Here is a 15,229-nt window from a genome sequence, read left to right as displayed (position 1 = left end):
GCTTATTACTCAATGCATCAGTTCATAAAAATCTATTTCTCTGAATTTCGCCTATCATTTCTTATTATATAATATTCTACTGCATTCATTTATCAAGGTTTTCTTCCCCAGTCACTCCACAATTAACAATACCTACTTTGTTCCCAATTCTTTACTACTACTTTTTTTTTTAAACCCTTACCTTCCGTCTTGGAGTCAATACTGTGTATTGGCTCCAAGGCAGAAGAATGGTAAGGGTTAGGTAATGGGGGTCAAGTGACTTGCCCAGGGCCACAGAGCTGGGAAGTGTCTGAGGCCAGATTTGAACCTAGGACCTCCCATCTCTAGACCTGACTCTCAATCCACTGAGCCACCCAGCTGCCCCCTACTACTACTTTTAAAGAATGCTATTAGTGTTAATATATAGGGTGTCCCAAAATTCTTGGTGCAATTTTAAGCTATTACTTAGTTCCCTTGAGTTTATATTTACCACTTAAAAGTTGTTGTTTTTTTCCCCAACAGTCAGGTCAGGCAACAAGCACATAAGCTATGAGTTTATAAATGTATTAAGATATTTGGTATGCTAAACTTTTGTCTGTCTCTAACTTAGACTACTTCTTTAGTAATATGAGGGATAAGTCAAAAACAGTTTATGTCACTTTTCTTGCATAATTCCAAATTGAAACAGAGAATGTCTGGATCAGTTCACAGCTCTGTGCCTTTAATTCTAACAGGCCTTCTAACACAAATTGTTTCCATATTTTGTTTTCTTAACCAATTTTTTCACAGTGAAGGAGAAACCAGAGATGTGTATTTTCCAGTTCCTTTTGGTAATTTTGAACATGTTTTCATTCATACTGTAATTCTTTTCTTCACTGGATATTCATATCCTCTGACAAATTATGTACTGAGGAATGGCTCTCTGTTTTTAATAAAAACATTTTTCCATTATACAATTTCTCTTCTAATTTTGCCTTCATTAGTTTTAATGATATGAAAAAGCTTTTAAATTCTATGTTTAAGATTGGCAATTTTATCTTTTATTCTCCCAGAATTAAGAATTCTTCCTCTTGTCATGGTCCTGAAAATTACCTCATATTGTTCTTTTACAAATCTTATTCACATGCATCAGATATCATTGTGTCATATGGTATAAGAAACTAATCTAAATCTAAGTTTCTTCAAACTTCTCTTGAGTCTTTCAAGTACAGATTTATCAAACATGTGGCTATTTTATACTGCTTTGGTTTGTAGTTCATCTAAACATTTTTTCACTCATCTTTTTTTCTATTTTATATGTAATACTGGGAAATTTTGATAGTCATCTCTGTAGATTTGTTTGAGTTTTGGTGATACTATATGGTTCCTTTATTCCCTCTTTTTCTCATTTTCTTAAAAGACTGAGATTCTTCTGTACTTCTTTGATTTGTTATTCTTCCCCCCCCCCCCAATTTTAAGAACTGCTCCCTTGGGAATTTATTGGCAAAGCACCAAAATCTATAAATTAAGTAAGTTATAATGTCACTTTTTATTATAACAGCATAGCACACCAATGGGCACTGATTAACTCTCCATTTATTTAAGTAAACATTCATTTCTATAAAACGTGTTTTATAGTTTTACTTTATATAACATTATATATTTATATGGTAATAGTTATTTATATATTTGGAAGTTCTCATATAATTTCTTTTCTTTTTCCCTCATTTAGGTTGCTAGATTCTATAGTAGGCTTAGGAAGACATGAATCTGAATCCTGCTTCAGACACACTGGACTGTATGGCCTAGCCATATAACTTACCCGCTCTGTTTATGTTTTACCATCTATAAAATGAGGATGATAATAACCTAGCAGAGGCAAGAGAATCAGATGAAATAATATATGTAATGTATTTTACAGAACTCAAAGTGTTATATAAATGCCTGTTAATACTATTATGATCTTCATATTTACATTATGCAGACACAAAATTAATTTGACCATCTGATTTTATCACTGTAGGGTTAACTAGAGTATTGGGGGTAGGGCATACTAATTCTAAAATAGAAAAGAAAAAATGATCATAAATTTTATTCAAAATTATTACAAAAAAAGACAAATTACATAAAATCTCTGGGAATTAACTTACTAAAACACATAAAATTTAGCCAAATATAACTAAAAAATAATTTAAAATATCTCTATGCTAATTCTGTTCATATATTACTTTTCACTTTGCTTTGCTTCCTTTATTTTATTCTGTTTATTTTATATTTCAAATGAAAAACAGATTTTACATAGACTCTAAGTATTAACTAACATAATAACCAAGGCAAATTTGGACCACAAGAATCACACTTATCCCCAGATGGAATGAGAACTCTCCTCTCCAATTTTATAAATTATTCCATTAAACTGACCACTTGGTTCCTGCAAGCAATTGTTCAGAAGAAGAAAATATGGTTTGAGTTCCCACAGCTACTACTTTTAAATGATTCTAGGACTGAGATAATTGTTAATATATATAAAAATGAACTTTATTTACATTTGAATGCATCTTCAAAGCTAAAAATCTTTAAATTTTTCATCAGATGCTATGAATAAAAAATCAAATCAAATCAAATCATCAAGGGGGAGAATTAAATTATAGATCATATAATATACTCACTCTAAGTAACTTTTAATTACTTCCAGACAATAGGAGCCATAAAAGAACTTTTAAAATACCATGAAAATATTATGAAAATCTTTTTCCAACCAGGGCATCCTGAGATATGCAATACAAATACATATCACATACAGAACAATTTAGAACATGATTTGCTGTTTCACAAATTATAGGCAAAGTCTCCTCAAAGAATAATAATAATAATAAATTTCTATCAAATTGTATTATATTCCCAAAGAGCAAACGACTCCTTCTTCCTACTAAATAAAGCTTCAATTCTTAAGTACCTTCCACAATTATTTTGAGGTTTTACAAAGTCTTCAATCACATTAATGTGGGTTAAATATTAGAAAAAGGATTTTAAAGCAAAACCTAATTATTTGTAATTGACATATAAATTGAATACTATAAGTATTCCATCAAGAAGCAGAAGAAAGAAGGAATAAAGTTCCCAATCTACATTCAGACATTCATTTTTTTACAAAAGTAAAAAAATACTTTAAAAAATATTACTCAATCTTTGCTCTCCCCAGGTAAGGTATAATTCAGAGACAAGCTGAAAATGAAGAATTAACATACATTTGTGCTTTAAGAATGTGTGCATAACTGTACTAAATGATAAAACTTATCTTGGGCATCGAGTGAGAAATATTAAAGAGTTGAAAAGGATTTAGGATTAGAACACTGGAAATCTTTCAGCTCTTGGGTTTATATAGTATAATTTCAATGTTTTGTTTCAAATCAAGTTAATTGCAGCACCATCATTATTACCAAAGTACAAAACATTATGAAACCTTAATCATTTTTAGTGATCTATTCTTGGGATCATTTGTATTGCTGTTTTATTTCAATCAGAGTAGAAAATTAAGAGCTGATTATTCACATTACCGGTTACCTTAAAAAGCTTTTTTGGCATTGCGGTATACTTTTGGCCTCTATATGATTTTCTGAGCAATATTCATATTCATTAAATGGGCAGAAAATTAAAAATCAAGGTTCTCCTTATGACTGTTTTTCTATGTAAATGTCAGGTCTTACCCATGTGGGAAAAAACACAAGGACAAACTCAAGTTTCAAAATTTACAACCATAATTTGGATATTGGCACAGCACTAACTTAACACTTCCGAATAAACTACAAAGACAGCATAAGAGTTCATGTAACTTAAAATATTTATTTTCATTACTTTATTCAACTTCCCATACCTCCCCCTTAATAATTAATCTTAAAGAGTTTACTGATTAAGCAAAATTTGAAAGCAGAAGAATTAAAAAGTGATAAGGGGAATGCAGAAATTAGCAGAGGTAGCACTACCTGAAAGCTCATCAGAAAGGGGAGTGAGAACAATATCAGGCAAGAAGGGTTTGGAAGTATGGATCAGAACAGGAGCACTTTTAGCACTGCGTATATAGGCCGATGGCAGAGCACATTCACCAATGGATCGGCTTCTCATGGCTTTAAAAAAGGAAAAGAAAGAAGTGGGGAGGGAATAAAGAAGAGTGACTATAATGAAAGGCTTGTGTCACAGAAAAAGCAGCAACAGAGAAAACTAAAAAGATACAAAGGAAGAAAACTTCAAATTAAAACATTTCAGCATGGCAGATATTGGCAAGGCTGTAAGGGAAAAAAATCAGTGGACACATAAAAACAATATTTTGGATTTAAATTTTTTCATGTAAAGAAGGAACAATAACTTTCATCATAGCAGTTACAATGATGTAGCAGTAAAAACAATTAAATGAATTAATACTATTCATAGCAACAAAGTTTGAAAAATCAGTAAGTTCACCAAACAGATGTCCTAAAAACATCTCAGAACAGTTATTTCAAATGAAAACAAGTTTTTTGTATTATAATTGGTCACTTCTCTGGAAAGCAATATATAGAAGGTAATCAATTCTCTTACAACTAAACTTGCTACTCCTCCCAAGAAATAAAGAAAATACAAATTACTTCCAATCACTGAAGAGACCCCTACACCCATCTTTGTATACCAGAATAAAAGAGGCCAAATTTCCATCTTTAGTGTTTGTTCCCAGCAGAATAAGATATGTGTGTTTTTAAAAAATATATTAGTATTTACAATTCACATTAAAGATAAAAAATTTTATGAAACAAAATGAAGGTTTTAAGTATAGGAAAACAATTTTACAGACTATCAAAACGCTTGAAGGATCTAAGAGCTAATATTAATTACTCCCAAATCTTTAATTTTATAAAGAAACCAAAGCCACAGGGGAGTAAGTTTTACTTGCCTAGGATATTAACAGGCATTAAGTGACAGGTTATAATCACAACATATTCTTTAAAAAGAAAATCTAAATTAATTTCTCCAACTGTATTTATTTAGATACTTATAACATTAATTTTGGAAAATAAAAAATAACAGTTTACATCATTATAAAATCTAATAAGGGAAAAGTATTATCTGTATTTTAGAGATGTGGAAACATACTCAAGAAGAATATGAAATAAATCTTGGGAGATTTAATGACTCATTTCCAGTCACATGTTAAATGTCAAAGCCTGGATTAGAAGTAGCCATCAGACTTCTAGACTGCATTCCCTTCATGAGGCAAAAATATCACTTTTAATTCTACTTATAAATCAATTTGGAGCTTTAAAAAGTTTCTACTATGATTAAATTTGTCAGTTATAATCTAAAGATTAATTAAAATTCTCTTCTTCACACTTTGGCACAGGATCATAAATCAAGGATGTCCTTCTCGAGAAATGGAATACCAGCTGTATTAAATATCAGAATCAATACTCTTGTGATTTGTTCCTATTTACAAACAAATTATATTATATCCCTTCCATCATTTTTCTTCTAAATCTGAAAAAAATTTGCCTTTATATTTTTGAAATCCTTGATTAAAATCTCATAACCTCTAACTCTAATTACAACACAAGAAATTTGGAAAAAATACTTTCATTTCCATATATTTATAAATTTATAAAATTATACTAGTTTCCCCTCTAAATTACTAGATTAACCAGGCTCATCCAATTCTATGTCAGGCTAATTAAAGAAAATCAGCAAAAAAAAAAAATTATTAACATTCCTTTTGGCATACATATTAGCAAATTTCACAATCCTTTATGTATGCATGTTGTGAATTCAGTATATGGAAAAAAACCCTGAAAAAGTAAAAGTAAAATTTCAAACCCCAAATGCCAATTTAAAAGAATCTCATTAAAAATATGTTTTGGGTCAAGAACCTGCTATTTGACAAAAGCTGCTAGGAAAATTGAAAAAGAGAGATTAAGTATAGATCAACATCTTGCACCCTATACCAAGATAAAAGTCAGAATAGGTAAATAACTTAACTACAAAGAGGGAAATTATAAGTAAATTAGGTGAACACAGAATAGTAAACCTGTCAGATCTATGGGAAAGGAAAGAATTTAAGACCAAGCAAGACTGAATAAGCCATCAAGGAACTCCCTAAGAAAAAAATCACCAGGGTCAGATGAATTCACAAGTGAATTCTATCAAACATTTTAAGAACAACTAATCCCAATATTATACAAACTATTTGACAAAATGAGCAAAGAAGGGATTTTACCAAATTCCTTTTATGACACAAATATGATACTGATTCCAAAGCCAGACAGACCAAAAACAGAGAAAGAAAACTACAGACAAATCTCCTTAATGAACATAGATGCAAAAATCTTAAATAGGATACTAGCAAAAAGACTCTAGCAAGTAATCATGAGGATTATTCACTATGATCAGGTGGGATTTAAACCAGGAATGAAAGGATGGTTTAACATTAGGGAAACTATCCATATAATTGACATATCAACAACCAAACCAACAGAAATAACATGATTATCTCAACATATGTAGAAAAAGCCTTTGACAAAATATAATACCCATTCCTTTTGAAAACACTAGAAAGTATAGGAAGGGATGGACCTTTCATAAAAATAACAAACAGCATATAGTTAAAACTGTCAGTAAGCATCTTCTGCAATGAGGATAAATTAGAAGTCTTCCCAATAAGATCAGGAGTGAAGAAAGGATGTCCATTATCACCACTATGATTTAACATTGTACTAGAAACACTAGCTGTAGCAATTAGAGAAGAAAAAGAAATTGAAGGGATTAAATTAGGCAATGAGGAGACTAAACTATCACTCTTTGCAGATGGTATGATGGTCTACTTAAAGAATCCTAGAGAATCAACTAAAAAGTTAGTGGAAATAATCAACAACTTTAGCAAAGGTGCAGGATACAAAATGAACCCATATAAATCATCATCATTTCTATATGTTTCCAACACAACTCAGCAGCAAGTGTTAGAAAGAGAAATTCCATTTAAAATCACCCTATACAATATAAAATATTTAGGAATCTATTTGCCAAGACAAACATAGGAAGTATATAAACACAACTACAAAACACTTTCTACACAATTAAAACTAGATCCAAGTGACTGGAAAAATATTAATTGCTCCTGAGTAGAATGAGCAAATATAATAAAAATGACAATCCTACCCAAATTAATTTACTTATTCAGTGCCATATCTCTCAAACTACGAAGAAACTTTTTTATAGAATTAGAAAAAATTCCAAAACCAGGCAGGTCAAAAACAGAGAAAGAAAACTATAGACCAATCTCCCTAATGAATATAGATGCAAAAATCTTAAATAGGATACTAGCAAAAAGACTCCAGCAAGTGATCAGAAGGATCATTCACCATGATCAAGTAGGATTCATACCAGGGATGCAGGGCTGGTTCAACATTAGGAAAACCATCCACATAATTGACCACATCAACAAGCAAACTAGCAAGAACCACATGATTATCTCAATAGATGCAGAAAAAGCCTTTGATAAAATACAACACCCATTCCTATTAAAAACACTAGAAAGCATAGGAATAGAAGGGTCATTCCTAAAAATAATAAACAGTATATATCTAAAACCAACAGCTAATATCATCTGCAATGGGGATAAACTAGATGCATTTCCAATAAGATCAGGAGTGAAACAAGGATGCCCATTATCACCTCTACTATTTGACATTGTACTAGAAACACTAGCAGTAGCAATTAGAGAAGATAAAGGAATTGAAGGCATCAAAATAGGCAAGGAGGAGACCAAGTTATCACTCTTTGCGGATGACATGATGGCCTACTTAAAGAATCCTAGAGATTCAACCAAAAAGCTAATTGAAATAATCAACAACTTTAGCAAAGTTGCAGGATACAAAATAAACCCACATAAGTCATCAGCTTTTCTATATATCTCCAACACAGCTCAGCAGCAAAAACTAAAAGAGAAATTCCATTCAAAATCACCTTAGACAAAATAAAATACCTAGGAATCTACCTCCCGAGACAAACACAGGAACTATATGAACATAACTACAAAACACTCTCCACACAACTAAAACTAGACTTGAGCAATTGGAAAAACATTAACTGCTCATGGGTAGGACGAGCCAATATAATAAAAATGACCATCCTACCCAAACTTATTTATCTATTTAATGCCATACCCATGGAACTCCCAAAAAATTTCTTGACTGATTTGGAAAAAACCATAACAAAGTTCATTTGGAATAACAAAAGATCAAGGATATCCAGGGAAATAATGAAAAAAAAACACAAATGAGGGGGGCCTTGCAGTCCCAGACCTCAAACTATATTACAAAGCAGCAGTCATCAAAACAATTTGGTACTGGCTAAGAGACAGAAAGGAGGATCAGTGGAATAGACTGGGGGCAAGCAACCTCAGCAAGACAGTATACGATAAACCCAAAGATCCCAGCTTTTGGGACAAAAATCCACTATTTCATAAAAACTGCTGGAAAAATTGGAAGACAGTGTGGGAGAGATTAAGAATTGATCAACACCTGACACCCTACACCAAGATAAATTCAAAATGGGTGAGTGACTTAAACATAAAGAAGGAAACCATAAGTAAATTGGGTAAACACAGAATAGTATACATGTCAGACCTTTGGGAGGGGAAAGACTTTAAAACCAAGCAAGACATAGAAAGAATCACAAAATGTAAAATAAATAATTCCGACTACATCAAATTAAAAGGCTTTTGTACAAACAAAACCAATGTAACTAAAATCAGAAGGAAAACAACAAATTGGGAAAAAATCTTCATAAAAACCTCTGACAAAGGTTTAATTACTCAAATTTATAAAGAGCTAAATCAATTGTACAAAAAATCAAGCCATTCCCCAATTGATAAATGGGCAAGGGACATGGATAGGCAGTTTTCAGATAAAGAAATCAAAACTATTAATAAGCACATGAAGAAGTGTTCTAAATCTCTTATAATCAGAGAGATGCAAATCAAAACAACTCTGAGGTATCACCTCACACCTAGCAGATTGGCTAACATGACAGTTATGGAAAGTAATGAATGCTGGAGGGGATGTGGCAAAGTGGGGACATTAATTCATTGCTGGTGGAGTTGTGAACTGATCCAGCCATTCTGGAGGGCAATTTGGAACTATGCACAAAGGGCGATAAAAGAATGTCTACCCTTTGATCCAGCCATAGCACTGCTGGGTCTGTACCCCAAAGAGATAATGGACAAAAAGACTTGTACAAAAATATTCATAGCTGCGCTCTTTGTGGTGGCCAAAAATTGGAAAACGAGGGGATGCCCATCAATTGGGGAATGGCTGAACAAACTGTGGTATATGTTGGTGATGGAATATTATTGTGCAAAAAGGAATAATAAAGTGGAGGAATTCCATGGAGACTGGAACGACCTCCAGGAAGTGATGCAGAGCGAAAGGAGCAGAACCATGAGAACACTGTACACAGAGACAAACACACTGTGGTATAATCGAACGTAATGGACTTCTCCATTAGTGGCAGTGTAATGTCCCTGAACAATCTGCAGGGATCTAGGAGAAAAAACACTATCCGTAAGCAGAGGACAAACCGAGGGAGTAGAAACACCGAGGAAAAGCAACTGCCTGACCACAGTGGCTGAGGGGACATGACAGAGGAGAGACTCAAAACGAACACTCTAATGCAAATATTAACAACATGGCAATGGGTTCGAATCAAGAACACATGTGATACCCAGTGGAATCACGCGTCGGCTACGGGGGGTGGGAGGGAGGAAAAGAAAATGATCTTTGTCTTTAATGAATAATGCATGGAAATGATCAAATAAAATACTATAAAATAAAAAAAATTATAACAAAGTTCATCTGGAAGAACACAAGAACAAGAATATCAAGGGAAATAATGAAAAAAAAGTAAAGAATGGGGGCCTAGCAGATCGTAAACTGCACCATAAAGCAGTGATCGTCAAAACAATATGGTACTGGCTAAGAGACAGAAGGGAGGAACACTGAAATAGACTTGGGGTAAATGGCCTCAGCAAGATAGTGTATGATAAACCCCCAAATCCAAGATTTTGGGGCAAGAACCCACTATTTGACAGAAACTGCTGGGAAAAAAAGTATGGGAGAGATTAGATTTAGATCAACATTTTACAACCTATACCAAGATAAATTCAGAATGGGTAAATGACTTAAATATCAAGATTTAAATTATAAATAAATTAGGTGAACATAAAATAGTATACCCAACAGGTCTATGAGAAAGGAAAGAATTTAAGACCAAGCAAGAGATAGAGAATATTACAAAATGTAAAATGAATAATTTTGATGACTTTACATTAAAAAGGTTTTGTACAAACAAAACCAATGCAACTAAAATTAGAAGGGAACCACAAACTGGGAAAAATTTTTATAACAAAACCTTCTCACAAAGGTCTAATTTCTCAAATTTATAAGGAGGTAAGTCAATTGTACAAAAAAAAAAAAAACCCAAGCCATTCTCCAACTGACAAATGGTTAAGGGACATGAGTAGGCAGTTTTCAGATAAAGAAATCAAAACTATAAATAAACACATGAAAAAAGGGCTCTCTATCTTCCATAACTAGAGAAATGCATCAAAACAACTCTGAGGTATCACCTCACATCTAGCAGATTGGTCAATATGACAGTAAAGGAAAATAATAAATGGTTGAAGGGTTGCGGCAAAATTGGGACACTAATGCATTGCTGGTGGAGTTGTGAATTGATGCAAACATTCTGGAAGGCAATTTGAAACTGTGCTCAAAAGGCTTTAAAAGACTGTCTGCCCTTTGATCCTGCAATACCACTATTAGATTTGTATCCTAAAGAGATAATAAGGGAAATTTTTTGTACAAAAATATTCATAGCTGCACTCTTTGTGGTGGCAGAAAATTGAAAAATGAAGAGGTTTCTTTTGATTAGGGAATGGCTGAAAAAATTGTGATATATGATGGTGATCGAATACTATTGTGCTATAAGGAATGATGATTTCTCTATGAACTGGAAAGACCTCCAGGAACTGATGCAGAGAGATAAGGGGCAGACCAAGAGAACATTATATACAGAAAGTGAAACATTGTGGAACAATACAATGTAATGGACTTTGCTAATACAAGACAATCCCAAGGGACTTATGAGAAAGAATGCTATCTACATCAAGAGAAAAAAAAAACTTTAGGAGTAGAAAAACAAATGACATCATCTATTTATATGGATATATGATTTGGGGTTTTGATTTTAAAAGATTGCTCTATTGCAAAAATGAATAATATAGAAATAGGCATAAGTGATAACATTTGTATAACCCAGTGGAAATGCTTATTAGATCTGGGAGGGTGGAGGGGAGGGAAAGAAAATGCAATATTTACATATTACATGGAAAAATATTTTAAAAATTAGAAAGTAAAAAACTAAATATGTTTTCTGAGGAGTAAGGGAGAAGAGAGGATTTAGTTAAATGTAGATGATATAAAACAAAAAAATTCAGAAATTATTTTTAATAAAATGCACTACAGAAACAATTTGATATAAGCTAATCTTTGACTAAAAATAAATATCATATACTGGGTTGCGTATCTCCACAAAAGGACCACATTCTCTAAAAAAAAACAAAACTGGTATGCAACTTTTATATGTTTTTGTAACTTTTTATATGCAATATAAATGAATATAAAACAAAGGAAAACATTTCTAACCATAAAAGTTTTCTTAATATATATATATATATGTATACACATAAAATACAAAAAAAAAAGTATAAAATATACCAAGAGAAAAGAATGGTTTATGTCTGTACATGTATATACATTCCTGTAAAATATCTGTGAAGATCAGAAGGGTACTAAATTGAGATATAACCTATACATCAAGAAAATGTAACCCAAATGATTACTATAACAATTTTATTCCTAAAGTTGAATGTTACAGTCTCTCTTTCTTTGTCTCTGTCTCTGTCTTTCTCTGTCTCTCAGTCTCTCTCTCCCCACCTCCTCCACACCCCCAAACACCTGAAATATACAGTCTTCTCCTTCCTTCCTTAATTAGTTCAGTGGCTAGCTCCCCTGTCTTCTTCTCCACCAGAACTGCTTCCTTTAATAATAGGGATCTTCAAAATACTGATATGTATTAATACAACAGGTATATTGCCTCAATTATACCAAATTTCCATCTTCTTCAATCTATTCAGTTCTCATGACCATTCTACCTTGCCACACATAAGAGCTTGCCATAACTTACAATTATTCCATTTTCAAGTTCATGAACTATGAAGAAATACCTTTATCTAATCATAATCTTTTATCATTTAATGCCATTACCCCTACAATACTTAAACTGTTCTCCCTTTCCTATCCTGACCCCTGGTGAATCAGTTCAACTCTACATTATCCTAAATACTCGAATCCCTTGATCTCTGATCACCAATTGCATCTCCAATACCAACATCAACCCTGAATTATTCCCCAAATTATGTCTTTCATTTCTATTCAAATATTAGTAAAAAGAAGAGAAAATCATGTACTCATCTATCTAGGTATGCTAGAAATTTGTTGCCTTCACTAAAGCATAGAAGTTCTCTCATAATATCCTGAAATCCTAAAAAAATAAAAATAAAATAAAAAGCAAAACAAACACCTTATTCAATACAACTAACCCCATTAGCTAGTGTCCTATATCTCTCCTCTCCCTAGCTAAACTTTTTGGGAAAGCCATCTGTACTCATTGTCTCAACTTGTTTCACTCTAAACTCACACTTAACCCCCTGAAATCTGTCTTCTGAATAATTCCTATGAAGATAATTCCAACATATATTTGTTAAGCTGTAATCTCTCCTGAGTTTTGCATCACCAACTGTCATCTAGAAATCTTGAACTGGATTTCTGTAGACATCTCAAACTATACAAGTCCAAAATGAATTCATTATCTCCCTAATTCTGTTCTTCCCTTCTAATCCTTCCCACATTAAAATATATATATATATATATATATATATATATATATATATAATGTGAGCAAACCATCCCTCTTCCAGTAATGCTCACAATTTCATCTTCAGTTCTCAATCATATTCAACTTACTCTCTATACAATTTACTGTTAAATATTTTTATTTCTACTATCATAATATCTCTTCTTTATATCCCAATCTTTTGACTCGTACAATTCTCACTCTGGTATAAGTCCTAATCACTGCATATCTGCATTACTGCAGTAGCCTACCAGTATGTCTCCTTGCCTCAAGTTTCTCCCTTCAGATCCATTCTTTATATAGATTACTAAAGAGATTATGTTAAAATCTGTTACCACTCAAATTTTATTGACTCCTATTTCCTGCAGGTTCAAATATAAAATATTCTATTCAGAAGTTAAAGCTTTTCACTAATCTGGCCTCTTTGTACCTTTCTGGTCTTCTTATACTTGAATCCCTTTCAGATATTCTAGGATTTTCAGTCTCTGGAAACTAGGCAATCCAAGTCCATGTCTTTTCATTCACTGTAACCCAGGTTCTCCTTCCTCACCTCTGCCTCTTGACTTTCCTAGTTAATTTCAAAACTCAGCTCAAACATCATCTTTTAAAAATATCTTTCCTGGTCCCATCTATTGTTATTAGTACTTCCTCTTGAAAATAACTTTCTATTAATATTTTATATAATATATTTTAAATGAAAATTTATTTTTATTCATTTACAATAAGTTACATATACAGAAACTTATTTTACTTATATTTTATCAGGGCCAGCCTGGGACATTTGAAGATAAAACAATCATGTTGGGTTTAAATTTCTTTTTTAATTTTAAATTTTTTGTAGTTGAGTTTAATCTTGAAAGAAATGAGGACAAATTTATTCATCTTAATGAAAATACTATAAACTTAACAAAAAATCAAATGTCAAAGTTATTTGCTTACAACATTGAACCTACAGAACCTAAGTGCTGCTCAGTAAAACAAAGATTCTGAGACAACTACAATTTTTAAAAAATTCCTAAAGTTTTCTGTAAGTTAATATTTACTAATTAAAATGAGTAGATATAAACTGAGTCATCATATGTACATTTAAATGTTCTACTCTGATGTCTCATTGTGGTATAGAACTGATTCCTTGCTAGCAATGGTTATGCCAGTGGAATTCAAGTTTTGATAAGTCTCCCAAGTGGAGCAGTGTTGGGCTTAAAGTGAGGAACATGTCTTCCTGGATTCAAATCTGGTCTCAGACATTTACTAGCTGTATGACTCTGGGCAAGTCATACAAGTCATGTTTGTCTCAATGTTTCATATATAAAGATGGCGAAGGAAATGGCAAAACCCGGACTAGAAAGTCTACTAGCAAAAAAAAAAAGGAAAAACCCCAACCACAAACAAACAAAACCCATGGGAGCAGCTAGGTGTCTCAGTGGTTTTAGACACTTCCTAGCTGTGTGACCCTGGGAAAGTCACTTAATCCCCACTACTTAGCCCTTATCACTATTCTGCCTTGGAATCAATACAAAGTATTGATTCTAAGATGGAAGGTAAAGGTTAAAAAAAAAAATCAAACCCATGTGGGGTTACAAAGAGTCAGAAATGACTGAAACAACAAAAAGTCTACCAATCTGGAAAATTCTAAGCACCAAATAGTGTCTTATGACGAAGAATCAATATCAGTTTATTTAGAAAGGCTAAATACCAGCAGGTTGACCCTTGATTGATAAAATTCCTTGGTAATGGCAGGATATGAAACATAAACTATATAATGGTTTTCAATCTTGTATGGCTTCCATTTCTACATTGACAGAAGAAAAGTGGTATGAGTCACAGTTGATCAACCAATGATCTACAAAATGAGTGGGGGGGAGTGGTTCAAATTCTGAGTGAGAAATGGCATGATCTGAAGTGGTAACCAATCAAAGTAAATTTATAATAATCTACCAAAAATCCCATGCCTATCTCTCTCTTTATGCATTATCATCTCTCAGCACTGCCCCCTACTATTAGATCACTTGTGAACTCAGTGGATATGCAAGCTTTGAACTTCTCCCATTCTGCTCTGGATAGAAGTCCTTAGGGTCATTTATAATGTAAACAAAACCCAGGCATCTACAAAAGCAGCTGCATAAGCAAAATTTTCTTACCTCCAACATGGTTACACCTTTATCTCAAGAACACTACATAGATATGGATATGGGACATCATAGTGTGCTGCCTCTCCTGTTTGAAGGAGATATAGTGAGGCATAAATAGGCCTAGATGGGTTATGATCCTCACCACA

General features: G+C 32.7%; 1 protein-coding gene across 17 annotated transcripts in view; it reads right to left on the bottom strand.

Annotated features, from left to right (window-relative positions):
- The window catches only part of RALGAPA1 (Ral GTPase activating protein catalytic subunit alpha 1), a 314,990-nt gene that overhangs the window by 203,426 nt on the left and 96,335 nt on the right, over positions 1-15,229 (bottom strand). For 12 of the 17 annotated variants that reach the window (XR_008915023.1, XM_056811013.1, XM_056811018.1 and 9 more), the window contains one exon: positions 3,942-4,082. The exons of the other annotated variants lie outside the window; for them this stretch is intronic. Coding sequence is in view for 11 of the 12 variants with exons in the window: in XM_056811013.1 (XP_056666991.1) it covers positions 3,942-4,082 (141 nt within the window). In the remaining variant the exon portion in view is untranslated. The remainder of the gene's footprint in view (positions 1-3,941; positions 4,083-15,229) is intronic. 17 annotated transcript variants of the gene reach the window in all.

This window comes from Monodelphis domestica, chromosome 1 (genome assembly GCF_027887165.1).
Source record: "Monodelphis domestica isolate mMonDom1 chromosome 1, mMonDom1.pri, whole genome shotgun sequence".
Classification (NCBI taxonomy): Eukaryota; Metazoa; Chordata; class Mammalia; order Didelphimorphia; family Didelphidae; genus Monodelphis; species Monodelphis domestica.
The sequence above is the reverse complement of the archived record's forward strand: the minus strand, read 5'-3'. Positions and strand labels throughout refer to the sequence as shown.